The 16,412-nt window shown below is 40.8% G+C and overlaps 1 protein-coding gene and 1 non-coding gene across 5 annotated transcripts in view; both read right to left on the reverse strand.

Moving 5' to 3' along the window:
• Window positions 1-16,412, reverse strand: part of ATG16L1 (autophagy related 16 like 1) — a 42,849-nt gene that overhangs the window by 13,784 nt on the left and 12,653 nt on the right. For 2 of the 4 annotated variants that reach the window (XM_032753769.2, XM_032753761.2), the window contains 5 exons: window positions 11,536-11,601; window positions 8,515-8,601; window positions 6,780-6,882; window positions 3,887-3,992; window positions 402-472 (listed from right to left, as the gene is read on the reverse strand). In XM_032753769.2, the coding sequence (XP_032609660.1) occupies window positions 402-472; window positions 3,887-3,992; window positions 6,780-6,882; window positions 8,515-8,601; window positions 11,536-11,601 (433 nt within the window). Of the gene's footprint in view, window positions 1-401; window positions 473-3,886; window positions 3,993-6,779; window positions 6,883-7,523; window positions 7,575-7,787; window positions 7,845-8,514; window positions 8,602-11,535; window positions 11,602-16,412 lie in introns of all 4 variants that reach the window. The other 2 variants (XM_032753750.2, XM_032753756.2) reach the window with 2 other exon arrangements.
• Window positions 5,557-5,832, reverse strand: LOC116809921 (small Cajal body-specific RNA 6). The gene has a single exon (XR_004370084.1). It is a non-coding gene; the product is annotated as a small Cajal body-specific RNA 6 (non-coding RNA).

Here is a 16,412-nt window from a genome sequence, read left to right on the forward strand (position 1 = left end):
CTTTCTAATCCACACACATCTCAACGATAACCTCAGCACAACGCTTTGCAGTTGAATGCTTTCCCATCACTCTCATTTAGATGGCCAATCTCTGAGGGTAGAGACCACGCTGGCCCCTGGAGTGCAGCATCTATACACTCAAAATACAACTATTAAAGGAAATTATACAGAGTACTGAGTAACATCACAAGCCTAATGCATGAAGCACAACCCAAGGGTTTATCAGAGTTGATACAACAATTAACCCACCCTATAATCTACTTCCATCTTTCTTTAACATAGATTTGACTTAAGATACAGAGAATGGCAGAGAAATCGGGTAAGTTATTTTATAATTTCAAGAATCAAATGTCTTAAATTATTTCTAAAAACCTCTAAAATCATAGCTATTCGATACTTACAGCGCTATCAAATTCAATGCTTGTAATTCCTGCATTACTGCCAGATAGGGAACCCTTGAACTCACATTTTTCTGTATAAAAAGAAAAAATTAGGATGACAGGAAGTTAAATAAAGCCAATAAATACATTAAAACAGGGCACTGAAATACAATGGAAGCCAATTACACTGCTGAAACAATAGCTATCCTGTACCTTTACAGAATCAAACAAAATAGCAGGACAAACAGAATATGAGAGATAAAAGATACTGCTAGTTTCTAAGAGGAATGCAAGTCTAAGTGGACACTGACCCCAGTATCTTGCATGTGTGTTCTGTTCTTTAAGAAATGTAGTTATTCATTCTCTTTAGAAAAACCAAGTGTAGGAATTTATAAACCATGTCAATCAAACTAGAGACTGGGTTTGTTCAGTTCCATTATTTCTCAGTAAATTTTAAAAACTTATGTACATAAATCTTTGGGTCGATCAGTATTTGTGCCAACTTAACTATCACTTTTGTAGAAACTGGCAGTCAATTTCCGGATCCATGGTGTGGCAATTTTCATTAAGGTGTGAAAAGAAATTGTGTTAGTTACATTTAAATGACTAGTCATTAGAATACCAGTCAAGCTAGTTTGGAGTTTCTGGAATTTGCCCTCATACTTTATCTCCATGAACCTAAGATCCTGGCAAGCGAACTAAATGCCAGCACCTCCCTTCCCTCTACACAGCTCTCCCTCACCAACAGAGCCACTGTCCACTTTATCTACTCTGCTTCCAGACAGCCTGGCCACCCACATGGAAATTTCAGTAACGGGCAATCCCAAACTGGGAAAAGCAAACATCTCAATGATTTGATTAAATTCCTTTTAAAAGGGTAACTTAAGGATGATCCACACAGATAAGCTAGGAATTAAGGAACCATTGTAATCATATTTGTAAAAGAGGAACACAGAACAGAAAACATTTCAACACATTTTTATCTTTTTCCGTACTTCTAAGTAGTAAAAATAATGATTGGAGCCAGATATCAAGGTGACACGAATACTGGTTTGAAGCTGTCATGTACATTCAGGCCACAGACTGTTAACCTGGTTGATGAACCTCTCCTCTGAACTCACTTGCAAAATATAGCATATTTGATGGCCTTTTCTGGATCCTAGCTTTCTTAAGATTTTCAAAAGGGTTGAAAAAGGCTAATATTTGCTAAGATTTTCCTTTAGATGAAATCTTCAGATAAAAATATTACTGCAAATTCTAAGAAATATCTCTTTGGCTTATACTTAAAATACTGGTCTATTTGCTTGGCACCTAACACAGTGCCGAAATGTAAGAAGTGACCAAAAAATTAATGCTATTCAATATGAGAGATTGATCTCAAAAGAACAAAGACCGTATTAAAACTCTTAATTATCTACAAGGTACGGGGTTGGGGGCGGGGGGTGCTATGTCAACAGCATTTGTATAATTCCCAGTGGAACTTCTGCTTTGGAGAGAATGAGCAAAAACAGATGTTCCCACTGGGTAGAAAGTGTGATTCTTCTGATATTCTAAAAGGATGAAAAACAGGACCCCCAAACTATTTCAGAAAAGGTCTCTTGAACTTGGCCTCTTCCAAGATTCAGTAAATAAATATTAGCCAAGAGGAAAAATCTTGTAGACTGAAAAAGCTGTTTGTAGAAGAAAGGCCCTACACAAAACTGTAAGAAATGCTGCCACACATTCTGCTATTTCTGTAGATTAGGTAGAAACTTGATTTTATTAATACAAATTATGTGCTGGCACATATTATGTCAGTATTAACTTCAACTGATGTTCGTTTCCTTTTCAGCAGCAAAAAGGTTACTAGAATTAAAGGTTGGTACCTCTAATTTTCTTATAGGTGTTTTTACTGACCAAGGAGTAAAACAAAAATATTTCTAGTGTTATTTTTATTTAATTCTCAATGGCATAATCAAAACAGCCTGTTTACTTTGATTTTAAAATTTCCCTAAAATTTCCTTTTTTAAAAAGACACAGGGTCTTGCTCTGCTGCCCAGGCTTGAGGTACAGTGATGTGATCACAGCTCACAGCAGCCTCTCACTCCTGGGCTCAACTGATCTTCCCACTTCAGCTTCCCAGGAAGCTGGGACTGCAAGTGCATGCCACCGCACCCAGCTACTTTTTAATATTTTTTCTGTAGAGACAGGGTCTCACTTTGTTGCCCAGGCTGGTCTTTAACTCCTGGCCTCAAGCAATCCTCTTGCCCCAGCCTCACAAAGTGAAAATTTCTTATAATTTGTTTTTATTATTGTTTTCTAATAGCTTCAGCCATTATCATTCACAAGCTAAATGTTTCTGGGCAAAACAGCAAATTTTAGTATGCTTCAATGGGCTGTAACTGCTGAGTCCCTTTCCTGAAAATCAAAGGCCGGGGCAGATAGGAGGGGTGCTTTACTAATAACCTATTCTAATAAGTTGCTCCTGCTCTAATAAACCTTAAAAGCAGTACCCCTAAGATTTTTCAGTTGCTAGAGAAGGCTACAGTAAGAAGAGCATGGAATTTCAAGTCTTCTGACCTGCATTAGTCCTAGTTCCACCACTCCCTCACCATAGAAATCATTCACTAGCCATGTAAATCACGTAGTGTCTGAGTTTTATTCCCTCTATCTGTGAAATGGCGCAATCTCTACCATTCTAACCACACAGGGCTGTTAAGAGACAAAACCACTTTGGAGCTATTTATTGCTGGACAGGGATAATGTACGTGTTGCGACTATGGACACTTGACAAAGTGGTTCCTATTAAAAGCCTTAAGCCTTCTTCTTTGGCCTTACTTTAGTCAAAACACACGCGGATTTAACTGAATCTTGAAAATGTCAAAACTGGGAAATGCCCAGTTTCAGATTTCTAAGAGATGGTTTCATCAACTTCCATTTTCTGTTTTAATGCCATCCATCTCTGAGCATCCTAAAAGTCCAAAGAGACTGAGTCTTGATCTAAGGGCCCTTGACTGATACACTGTTGTAAATACATCTTTTCTAGGCAATACGCCTCTGTTTTCTCAAGCTTACACATGACTCCAGTCATTTTTTCCCTAGGCTACTGCCATTGTCATTCAATGCATCAACCACAGGTAATGTATCGTTTAATTGTAGAATCCATGATCATAAGACTTATTTTCCTCATAAAAACAGTACTATTTTGCAAGATGTTCTGATTGGTATATACTTGAGAAAAATTACAGAAACCTTACTAACATAAACATATCCATAACTTAACAGTATTTTCTGGTCACTACTTAGAAAATGAGAGCAAACATCCACTTGGATGTAAAGAATAACTGAGATATACAACAAAGCCTTGGTCAAATGATCCCTTACATAAAATGTATGTTTTGAGAAGATGAACAGTTCACAGTGCCTGAAAGCAAGGCCAACCAGATGCCAGCAACACGGCTTCTTTCTGTGGTGCCAGGGTGCGTCATCTCAAGTTTTCAGTCTGAGATCATGCAGCAGGCTCTCACCTCCAAATACTTCCCAAAGCTTCACCCTGCGGTCCATGCCTCCGGTGGCCAGTAACCGGGAACCTGGACTGAACTGCACAGCGTTGACCTCCCCATCGTGTGCATCCTGCAAGACAAGCACCCTGTGTCAAACCCAGTCATTCTCATCCCAAGAGCTCAACATGCACGAACACTCCAAATGCCTAATTCATGGGGAAACACTCATCCTTAAAGACAGGTGGAGCCAATCAGAAACTAAACTGGACTCCTAGCCCAGGTCAACTAAGATTCTATTATCATTTTATTCTTCTAGTTACAGTTGCATTAGCGTACAGTGCAACCTTCTCAAAAAGTACTCAAAATCTGTGTAGACTGCTTTAAGTTGGTCCTTGCATTAATTTCATTTGTTCTAACAATAATGGCCTATATTTATCTTAATAGTTTAAAAGTAAACCTAGAATTTTGGTCCAGACTGAGTTAATACTACTTATTGATCTACTAGTAATTACTAATTTACTAATAATATTAAATACTACATATTTAAATAATGTATAGCACATGGCCTCTCATAATACAGCTTTCACAATGAGTCCTAATATAAGTAGATGGCAAAAACATCAATCTGTGTTATAATGGAATTCTATGTAGTTCTTTCTGGAAACATTATGAGACTAGTGTGTACTGGCAGTGTGACCTCTGCCAAGTTTCTGAAATCTCAGTTTGCTCAGCTCCAGAAAGGTTTTTGCAACCCAGAATGGTGCCTGTTAATGAGTAAGCCTTAGATAAAAATGACAGTCGTTATTTTAGGAGAATTTTTATTCTTCACAGGGAAATTTCTGATACTGGCATAAACACCAGCAAAAGATGGTACTTATGTTCAGGATGAGAAAGAAAACCAAGTAAAAAAGCATCCTGGCTGGGTGCGGTGGCACACATCTGTGATCCCAGCACTTCGGGAGACCGAGGTGGGCGGATTGCATGAGCTCAGGAGTTCAAGATCAGCCTGGGCAACGTGGCGAAACCTCGTCTCTTAAAAACTAAAAAACAAAAATTAGCCAGGTGTGGTAGCACATACTATTGTTCCAGCTACTCGAGAGGCTGAGGTGGGAGGATTGCTTCAGCCCAAGGTTGAGGCTGCAGTGAGCTGAGACTGTGCTACTGTACTCCAGCCTGGATAACAGAGTGAGACTCAGCATCCCATTCTAGAATGGGAAAAGGGAATAATCGAAAAATTCACTATACTCTCTTAAGAAGATTATGGGCAGTGAAATATTTTTGGATGAAATATAATGTCTAGAATTGGCTTTAAATTGCTCCAGCATAAGTGTGTGGGGGGGGGGAAGAGATACTGCATATGTTCGGAAATTTCTATAATAGAGAAGGAAAAGAAAGACTAGAAAACATAGACTATCAATATGAGATTGTTAAGTAGATAATCACTTGTCTAAAAGGTCACTTGGGGAAGAGAATATGTGATATTTACATTTGCTTGGGACCAAAAAAATAAGATGCTTGAAGTATCACGGAGAGAGTGACTATTAACAGGCTGGGCAACAGGCATCACTTTGGTAATTTCATTTTCCACTTTGCCTCCCTCTTGTGACCCACTGGCTGAAAAGTATGACAGGTGACCAAACCTTTTACCCCCATGAAATTTCCTTTTCTTTTTTATGGTTTCTTTCTCCTTAGGAGGTCTCAGATTGAAAACTTGAGATCATGCACCATCACACCCATGACTGCCACTCGTCAGTCTCCTGTATAACTGGTTTTGTTGGATACTCATCAGTTGTGAACCGATCACTCTCAGAAACACACACTGACAGAATCCCAAATTATCAGCTGCTCCATGATCCCATACACATGACTTAAATGTGATGGGAGGGAAAAAATGGGCTGCTGGGAGTTGAGGGCAACAAAGGGACTGTGACATTCAGTGCAATCAGACCTTTTACCAATCATCATCGACCTCTGCAGGTGCCTGGTGCATCACGGAATCACAGGAGTGGAGTGGGACTGGGAAGGGGCGCTGATGTGCCCCATTCCAACTCCTCCTCCAAAGCGGAACTCTCTTTACAACAGTCAAGGCAGTTCATCACTCAGCCAGTCCACTGTGTAACTAGCAAAGTCCCTCCTTATACCTGGAACCCAAAGCTCCCACCATATAAATTCCATCCCATTTTTATGGCAAAATCTTCCCTGCTTTGAAAGCTGGCTCCTTTCACTCACCCGCTGCCAGTTATTATGCCAGTATTGGAGTCAGTCCAACTCTCCAGGTTCTGTTCTTTGTGCTCTGTTTCCTACCCTCCTCATGCTTTGACAGTTCCGAGCCAGGTACTGAATGTTTCCCCAGGCTGGTTCCATTTCTGCTCAATTACCCCAGCTGGGGCACAAACTACCTGCTAGTACTAGGACCCAGCTCTGAACTCTGGGTGACAGCCCCGGTATCTATCACAGTGGCTTCTGCCCAGGACTGCTTCCAATCATAGACCCCTATGGTTGGGAGTCACACAGATAGGGGTATAATTCATGAAACCATCAGCTGTCCTACTGAACTACCATAATAGACCACTGACTGGCAACTCACTCTAAACTGTAGCCAATTGGTGACAATAATTATATAAATCACTCTCCCATTTTTCACCATCCCTAATTACTTTTCTTTTGCCCCATCCCTCATGCTAGCAATCCTTTCTCAGTCAGCTCTGCCATTACAGAGGATGGTTGTAACAAATTCTGTCCTCTGAAACTAAGCAAAATATATCAATTTCTCACAGCTGACAGAGCCAACAGGTATAAAGGCTTGATATAAGTAAAACAATGGAACGCTTAGCTGCAGGCATAGAAAGGACCCTTTAATTGCCAGGCTCTGTTACCATATCAAGCGCGGTGGGGTTTGGAGCTAAAGCATACTTACGAAGACACACAAGGCAGTAGTTGGTACCCTCACTTCTTTACCAGAACCAGGATGAGTATCCACATTGTCCTGGGGGACTGGGAAGGAAGAGACAGAGCGTCTCCTAAGAAATAACATAAAGACAAATATTAGACAGGACTGCAGAGGTTTACTGCTCATCAAATTGTTAGAAAGGACTCCAAGACGACCTTGCTTAAGCAGACTGCCTCTGTTGACAGCCTGTCCCTTCTAGATTCTTCAAACTACAGAACAATTCACAAAAAAATCAAAAGCACCCTCACTCAAATGAGAAAGAGAGCCAGCACATACATGCCTTACTCTCCTGCACACTAACCTGTGGACTCCAAAACCCAACAACGAAAAGCAATCCTGAACAACTGCTTACCCAGTCAATAAGCTGCTGGGAAACTTTCTCAACTTAATGTAGCAGCTAGCTCAGAGGTAGCTCTTTGGTATTTTTTTTGCAAAACTATTTTATTTCTATGCCGAGTTAGAATCAACCTCATCACTTGTGATCAATGTGGAGTCTAACGCATGCCAAAAGAAAGCAACAAGAGCATGAGTACTGTACAAAGTGTTCAACCTGGCAGCCCTGCTCTGAGGGCTCCCGGCATTCCTAGGAACATGCAAAGCATCCTGGTTAGCACGTGAACATCTGATGACTGAGGGCAGTGAAGCGGTGATCGGCATAATTGTTAAGGACCCACACTCACATGCTGGACTAAGAGAGGATAATAGTTTCACCTGGCAGCATCAGAAGAAGAATGATGTCCCAAAAGGGGAGACTCGGACAGACTAAAGGGAAAGGCCAGAGATCAGCACGCAGCGAGATTAAGAGGAAAGGAAGTTGAGGAAAAAAGGAAGAAGCTAAATGAAAGCTGATATTAAGGCACATGTATACTCTGCACCACCGAAACCTGGTGTACATTTAAAAAATAAAAATAAGTCATGTACATATACTTAGGTATACTTATACACATTTTAAAAAGGAAAGGTCTTCTAACCTACCCAAAGATATTAGTGATAGAATCCAGAAGGCCTCCAGCAGGCTGCGAGAGTCGCTTACTAAAGAGGAGGGGAGGATAGGTTTAAACCTTAGAAACATTTTGCCCAAATAATCAATCAATAAACAGCCCACAAAAACAGGTACCTGGGAATATGTTTCCCATTTAGTTCCCAAACCCCAGCCAAGAGAAACCCAACACAGTACCAAACTGCCAGAAAATAGTGGGAAGGAAAAGGGAAAACCCAGCCTAGAAGTTTCAAAAGAAACAAGGTTCCCTAGTATTAAATTAATTTCTCTGGAAATAAAGGATTAGACAACCAACCTCACAATTCCTGGCTAACTAACTTCACAATTTCTGACTGTTAGTAACCAATCCCCACTCTTGAAGGGCGGTGGGGGCGGGGGGAAGCCCTAGTAAGAATGAAACAGGATGATCTAAACCTAAACAATCATTCTGCTTAATAAGATTTCACTGTCCATATTTTAGTAAGCCACTATATTTTTTTTGTATTTAGAAGCATTTGAAGCCACCCATGTTCTGCTTCCCTCCCATTAAGCAGAGGTGAACTGAGAAAGACTGGACACCTCCGTGGTGTGTTCGACGCTGGGTGTCCCAGAAAAGGGGTAAGGGGTTGGGTGCATCTGACTGCATTCTTTGTCATGTCCACAGATGTGCCTTCATATTGCTCCTCAAGCTGTCTTTTCCCTGGCCCAAACCTGCCTACTTACGTGGCTGCTCTGCTGATGGCTCGCACAGGAGAGGTCTCTTCTGTGTGATCAGAGGTTTCATCCACAATGACCTCAATGTCATCATCCCTGGAAAGAAAGGCAAGAGATTCTTTGATTCTCCTGAACAGGAGCTCTGTGATTAATCTGTTCTGCAAATGTTAATGTCATTTTCTAGTTAGATCCTAAATCACTTGGCTATGACAGCAATGCGTTAAAGATTCTTTGGAGAAAAAGGAAGAGCTGCCATGTTCTGAAGAACACTACAATAAACACTTAACCTGTTCAAATCAAATCCAGAATTTCAACTGAGAATAAACTTAAAAGTGAGCTTTTGATCCTTTTAGGTATAAACACAGTTCCCACTTGAAGCAATAAAATATGATCTGTTGAGTCTATAACCACATAACCAGTGTCAAAGTAGGGCATTCCATCAGCAGTCAGCATCACTGTTGAAGGGCTGTAGTACTCACCAAGCACAGTGCCCATGACACAAGGGCTGAGGGGTACCTAGGGTAGGTAGTTAGGGGCAGCAGCTATGGAATATAAGAAAACAACAGTGTAGGGAAAATTCAGGGAAAGAAGGGATGGCTAAATAGGCCATGAACTCAACAGCTAACTTAACCCAGTTTCAAATATTACTTTAATTAAAAAATAGAAAAGCAAAATTTAAACACTATGCATTTTTGACTCTGCACATTTTATGCTTAAATAAGTAGTGTCTCTGACATTAGGAGAGCCCATCACACTTCAAATGACATAATCAAGTCATAGCACATGCTCCCTTTGTTGCTGTTTATCCCAGCGGATGCAAAGTACCTCTGGAATCCCCCTTCCTCATTTTTATGGGCTACATCTTTCCTACTTGGAGAAGGGCAAGTAATTATTTTAGTCTCAATGACCTCCTATTGAGATGCAACCTTCACGGAGAAGTAAGATAATTAAATGTAATAACCCAAGATTTCATTACCTACTGTTTGGATTCATAAGAATTTGACAGAAAGATTTTTCCTTTTCAATAAATAATTATCTGGATTAGGTAAATATATACTTAAGAACCTGTTACTAAGCAAGTTAAACCAGGTCAAAGTAAATTTATTTTCCTTAGCTATTTATTCCAGGACTATGTGTAATTATTGCACCACATTCTTGGCCAGGATGCAGAAGGGAATAAAGGCAGGGCAAAAGAAAGAGGACAAGGCTGTGCTTTATTTTCTTGATTGGCTTTCCCAGAGATCTAGGTTTGTGAGAGTCACCTGCGCCCACACAAGGATGAGAGGAGAACTGCAAAGACAGGAACTGCAAATATGAGCTGAGCCTTTGACAATGTCCTGTTGAAAATAGAATTTTATGGTTGTGAGTACTTGCAATTGTGCTTAGGCCCGGGACCACAAGAAAACACTAGCATTTGCTAAGTTATCAAAACCTTTCAAAGATGTATGTCCTCTGACCCAGAAACTCCTTAGGGAAGCATAGAGTTTAAGAACAGGCCTTAGGCCGGGCGCAGTGGCTCATGCCTGTAATTTCAGCACTTTGGGAGGCCAAGGCGGGTGTATCACCTGAAGTCAAGAGTTCGAGAACAGCCTGACCAACACGGAGAAACCCCGTCTCTACTAAAAATACAAAATTAGCTGGGCGTGGTGGCGCATGCCTGTAATCCCAGCTACTTGGGAGGCTGAGGCAGCAGAGTCGTTTAAACCCGGGAGGCGGAGGTTGCGGTGAGCTGAGATCGTACCATTGCACTCCAGCCTGGGCAACAAGAGTGAAACTCCATCTCAAAATAACATAACATAACATAACATAACATAACATAACATAACATAACATAACATATAAAATAAAATAACAGGCCTTTACAGCCCTGTGTTTGCATCCTACCTCGGCCCCTTCCTGTATGATCTTGGGCAGGATGCTCAACCTGTCTAAATTATCACAGTCAACCCGGTTATGCAAATGACACTTTCATAAGCTGTTATTTTGAAGAAACCAAATCTCATTTCCAGGTCAACTATTTATTTACTTTGTGGCTTGGGAAAATACAACTGAGATTAATCTTCCACATCTGAGAGTGCAGACACATCTAAAGCAAAGGCATGATATGGGAACCTGTTTCTTTATAAATTAAGACGTTAGTTGGTGAATGACTCCTAGTTGAATTTAAACCCCTCCACTTATAAGGAAGCAACCAACATTTTAAAAAAGTGGATCAAAACTCTAAAACTATACTCCAAAACACATTTCAATAGAAAAGAAACATCCTAGAGCAAAGGAAACTCTTTTCTGCCACTATCAAAGCTTCAAATCTCAGAGAAGATACCCCACCTTAACTTGTAGGCAGATTAGGAAAAGCTCCAGAACTAGTTCGATTCCTTTTGTTCCAAGAGATCTTAGTTTTCACTTATGTTTCCACTTTAAGTTACAAACCAAAGGAGCAAGGAGGGAAAAAACAAACAAAACAACAACAAAAACAAAAACCCCACCGCAGCATTACATGGCAAGCACAATTAAGAGCCAGAAAACTGATCGTTCAAAGTGTCAACAGGAAACAGTGAGGCAGTAACGTGTACTGAGTGCAAGAAGTTAGAATTCACATTCACAGCTGATGAACACAAACTTTTTGGAAGGTTATTTGGTGATATGTTCCAAAAGCTTTGACCCATCAAATTTTATTTTCAATAATCTATCTCAAGTAAGTAATCAGAAATAGGGTCAAAGGCCATATCAGTACATTATTTGTGAGAAATCAGAAGCCAGCAAAATACAATTAAAATGACATATGGATGTTAGTTCTGAGTGGTGGAAGAATTGTATGTTTTCATTTTCTTCCTTTAACATTTTTCTTTCTAAAATCTGTAAGATGATTTTACAGAAATAAAAACATTAGAAGCTATGATCACACCACTGCACTCTAGCATGGGCAACAGAGCAAGACCCTGTCTCAAAACAACAAAACAAAACAAAACAAAACTTTTAAGAGAGCCAAATTCTCAGGAGTACAGTTTTGATTCATTTATCTTTACTTACTGTTCGACTGGTAGAGGTTCCTTTGCTGCTTCTGCAAGTTCTTTCTGCAGCCGGGCTTGCCGCCTCCTGTTAAAAAAAAAAACAAAAAAAAACAACAAAAAAAAACCACCCACCATTTATGTCTGCTTAAGAAAGCATGGGGTTTGGGCTCTCTAGAAGCTACCAGTTCTAATAACACATTCAGTGCATGTAAAATAACAACTACACTGAGCAAAATACTCAAAGTCACAAGCCCAAACTCATAACATCAGTAAGGCTCCCCTTTTAAAGAGTTTCAGAGTAAAGCCTAGAAGGGAGATAGGCCACGTTATTAGAGAAAGCAGTGAACTGGCAAAGGAGGAGGCCTGCCTTCTGGGACCCAGGGTCTCTTAGAATAGACACATGCCTCAGGCTCACTGAGGGTTAGTCATGGTTGTGACTTAAGTTTTCTGCAGCAAATAGTCTTACACGGGTTGAGCATCCATTACTTGAAATGTTTGGGACTACAAGTGTTTCAGATTTCGAATTTTCTCAGATTTTGAAGTTTTGCATAAACATGATATAAATCTTGAGGACGGGATCCAGGTCTAAACATGAAATTCAGTTGAATTGATGGTAAATTGGAAATCTGAAATGCTCCATTGAGTACTTCCTTTGAGTGTCATGTTGGCACTCAAGAAGTTTCAGATTCTGGAGCATTGTGGAGTTTGGGATACGGGATGCTCAACCTGCATTAACACACCCATAGCATGATTACTAACAGTGAAGATTTACTTAAGACTTCCTCGTACCTGACATTGTTAAATACTTTACAGACTTTAACTCATTTAAGCCTTATAACAACCTTTTGAGGTAAATATCATTATTGCCATTTATAAATGAGGAAACTGAGGTATAGTGAGATTCTTCAACTGTCAAAGTTTACGTAACGTTAGTAACTTTAATTTACTAAAGCTTGACATAGAAGTCTTGGCTGTGACAAATTTTTAAGATGGTCAAAGTCTCATCCACTAACTCCCCTTCTCAGAATCATTTTTGTCTCTCATTCAAGTTCTAAATTCAGAAACTCCCTAACTTCTAACCCTGACCTTACTCTCTCTTCTTTGATAAATTTCACTTCTAACTATGGCTATACCTGCTAGGTGGAGGACCCCTAACTTAGAACTCTAGCAATGCTACTGAGCTGCAATCAAGAATTCTGCTGAAATTTCTCTTAAGCTTTTACCATAGTGATAATTCTCAAAATGAAGGAAAGTCATCTAGGCAGTATAGCAGAATCTTGGGAAGGGATGTGGGTATAGCTTAAAAAGTGCATTACACTCTTGATTTTATACCTGGAAGATGAAAAATAAGTTTTACAGGGCAAATTACCAAAAATACAATTTATCCCAATTGTCTTAGCTGGTAGAGACAACTGTGAACTAACTCTCTTTGAGGAAAAACCAGAATCTCAGTATGAGGTGTGTGAGTACCACTACTCTATGATTAAAGCACTTGTTGACTGTCCAAAATCTACTTTCTATAACTTTACGTCCCAGTTCTGCAAGATGGAGAAAAAACCTGACCTAGGGTCACAGGGAGAGGAAAACACCACCTGTTATTAGGGATTCATCACTATAGCTGAAAGGAAAGGTCTTTAATAGCTCAAACAGAGTCTCTCTCTGTCACCCAGGCTGGAGGGCAGTGACATCATCTCGGCTCACTGCAATCTCCGCTTCCTGTGTTCAAGCGATTCTCCTGTCTCAGCCTGAGTAGCTGGGATTACAGCCACCCGCCACTACGTCCAGCTAATTTTTGTGTTTTTAGTAGAGACGGGGTTTTGCCATGTTGGCCAGGCTGATCTTGAACTCCTGACCTCAGGTGATCCACCCACCTCGGCCTCCCAAAGTGCTGGGATTACAGGTGGCAGCCACCGTGCCCGGCCCTGAGTGCATCTTATGAAGCAGCCACTGTGCCTGACCGCAGGGACACGTGGCAGCATAAGGGAAGGAGGCAGAGTGTGAAGAGCTATCTCAAAACAGTACTACATATGGCCCAGGTAAACCACAGCTGCCTGAAGCAGGAAGATGAGGGACATCTAAGCTGGGGAGGCAGGAAGTGGGTAATGAGGCAGGAAGGCTTCTAGGAGGAGAAGTAATGAAGCAAAGTAATGAAGACTCCTCAGGCCCCACATCTGCAATCACATGATACATCCAAGTGCGTATCCCTAGGAAGATGCTTCAAAGGGTGGGCTAGGGAATGAGGACAGCATTTGCACTAGGAAATGTGCATTACCCCCGTCCACTGCACTGCTCAGGGGCTCGTCCTTGGCATCACCACACATTTCCCCAACTTCTCCCTCCAGCAGCCTCTCAGCTGACGTGAACATGCAACCTAGCAGCATCCAGCTCACCTGGGGCCCCCAACACCCTCACACTGCTGACAAGCTCCACAGCATAAGCCAAAGAATTCTGCTTAAAGTAAATGTGAGACAGAAACAATACAAAAAGGACAGCTTATTTTTTCTTAATAAAAACCAGAAAATTAGAAAATACAGGTTAAGTATAAAATGAGAAATCAAAAACCATAATCTCACCACCCCCAAAAATAAACACCGGTAACAGTATATGTAATTCCTTCCAGTCATTTTTTAAAGTATACAAAATTGGGATCATCTGTATGAAAACATTTTGTGTCCTATTTTCGGTTATATTAATTTTAGGCATTTTCCACAGCACTAAGTATTCTTTTTGTTTTGCTTTTGAGGCAGAGTCTTGCTCTGTTGCCCAGGCTAGAGCCTAGTGGCATGGTATTGGCTCACTGCAACTTCCACCTCCTGGGTTCAAGCGATTCTGCCTCAGCCTCCTGAGTAGCTGGGATTACAGGCACCCGCTACCATGCCCGGCTAATTTTTGTATTTTTAGTAGAGATGGGGTTTCACCATGTTGGCCAGGCTGGTCTCGAATTCCTAACTTCAAGTGATTCACCTTCCTTGGCCTTCCAACGTGCTAGGATTAGTGTGAGCCACCACACCAGGCCAATCTTACACCTTCTAACAGTATTTTTATATCCATTTACAGTATTTTTGTATCCATTAAGTAATCTCTCTTTAACCTCCTTCCCCACTACTTTTCCCATGCTCTGGCAACCACAGTTATACTCTGTATCTCTCAGAGAACATTTTTCTTTTAGCCCCACATGTAGAAGCATGCAGTATCTGCCTTCCTGTACCTGGCTTATTTCACTTAATATACTGTCCTCCAGTTCCATCCAAGTGGTTACAAATGACATGATTTAATTCATTTTTATAGCAAATAATATTCCATTGTGTGTGCATACAGCACGTTTTCTTTATCCATTAAGCCAATGATGAATATGTAGATTGATCTGTATCTTGGCTATTGTGAATGGTGCTGCCACACACATGATGGTAGTGCGGATTATCTCTTTGATATGCCAACTTGTTTTTCCATCATCACTCTTAAGACTTTCCTATCGTCATTCATTCCCTTTAAAAGACTCTTTGCTATTGTCATTAATTCACTTTTAAATTAACTGGAATAATCACTTCAAACTCCAAACTACTGATATGGGGATTTAAAAATATGTATGTTCTAATCTGTAGAGTTTTTCTGTTTGTTTCTGGATGGGGTCTCGCTCTGTCACTCAGGCTGGAATGCAGTGGCACAACTTTGGCTCACTGTTGCTTTAACCTACTGGGCTCAAGCAACTCTCCCGCATCAGCCTCCTGAGTAGCTGAGGCCACAAGCACATGCCACCATGCTCAGCTTTTTTGTTTTTTTGTACAGGTGGAGTCTCACTATGTTGCTCAGGCTGCTCTTGAAACTCCTGGTTTCAAGCGATCCTCCCGCCTCCGCCTCTCAAAGTGCTAGGATTACAGGCATGAGTTACTTACTGCACCTGGCATCTGTTGAACTTGTATTAACAGCTTTTCAGCTCATTTTCTTAGGTTTCTAGGTGGATGATCACTCCTTCTTTTCAATGGTTGGTTGGCCAGAACATCCAGATCGGTGTTCTCTATGAGTTGTGAGAGTGAACCTCTCCTTGTTCTCTTGCAGGTTTTAGTAAGAGTGTATACAGATGGTTCATCAGTGGACCTTGATTCATGACTGGACTCTCTGGGGCAGCTTTGAAACACACACATTTTCCACAACAGAGATTCGAATTTCTAATGTAATTGATTTCTTGATAATCTATCTTTTAATTGCCATGTCTCAGTAGGTTTCAGATTTATCTTAAATAGACTTAGTAGGATTGCAGGGAATTCTTTAAAAATCTATCAATGGCCAGGCGCGGGGGCTCACACCTGTAATCCCAGCACTTTGGGAGGCCGAGGTGGGTGGATCCCCTGAGGTCAGGAGTTTGATATCAGCCTGGCCAACGTGGTGAAACTCAACCTCTACTAAAAATACAAAAATTAGCCAGGCGTGGTGGTGTATGCCTGTAATCCCAGCTACTCAGGAGGCTGACGCAGGAGAATCACTTGAACCTGGGAGGTGGAGGTTGCAGTGAGCCAACATCACGCCACTGCACTCCAGCCTGGGCAACAGAGGGAGACTCCGTCTCAAAAAATAAATAAATAAAAATCTATCAATGAGTCTGATTTAGGAATTCCACATCTATATTCATATGAGGTTGGATTATAGTCTTTTGTGCATTAGCAAGATCAGAATTTTTATATGGATACAAAAAGCTTCACAAAATTATGGGGAAGAATTCTAATTGTGGTTTACTTCCTTTTTCTAACTCTGGTTTGATTTATAGTGTCCAGAATTAGCTTTTCTCCTTGAAACACTGAAAGAATTCCCTGGCAAACCTCCTGTAGTAACTGCCAGGTTTCTCTCTTTCTTTTCAAAGACCTAGGTTCTACTCTACTAAGGATGGAAACCACTAACTGT

Source organism: Hylobates moloch, unplaced genomic scaffold (genome assembly GCF_009828535.3).
Source record: "Hylobates moloch isolate HMO894 unplaced genomic scaffold, HMol_V3 SCAFFOLD_1, whole genome shotgun sequence".
Classification (NCBI taxonomy): Eukaryota; Metazoa; Chordata; class Mammalia; order Primates; family Hylobatidae; genus Hylobates; species Hylobates moloch.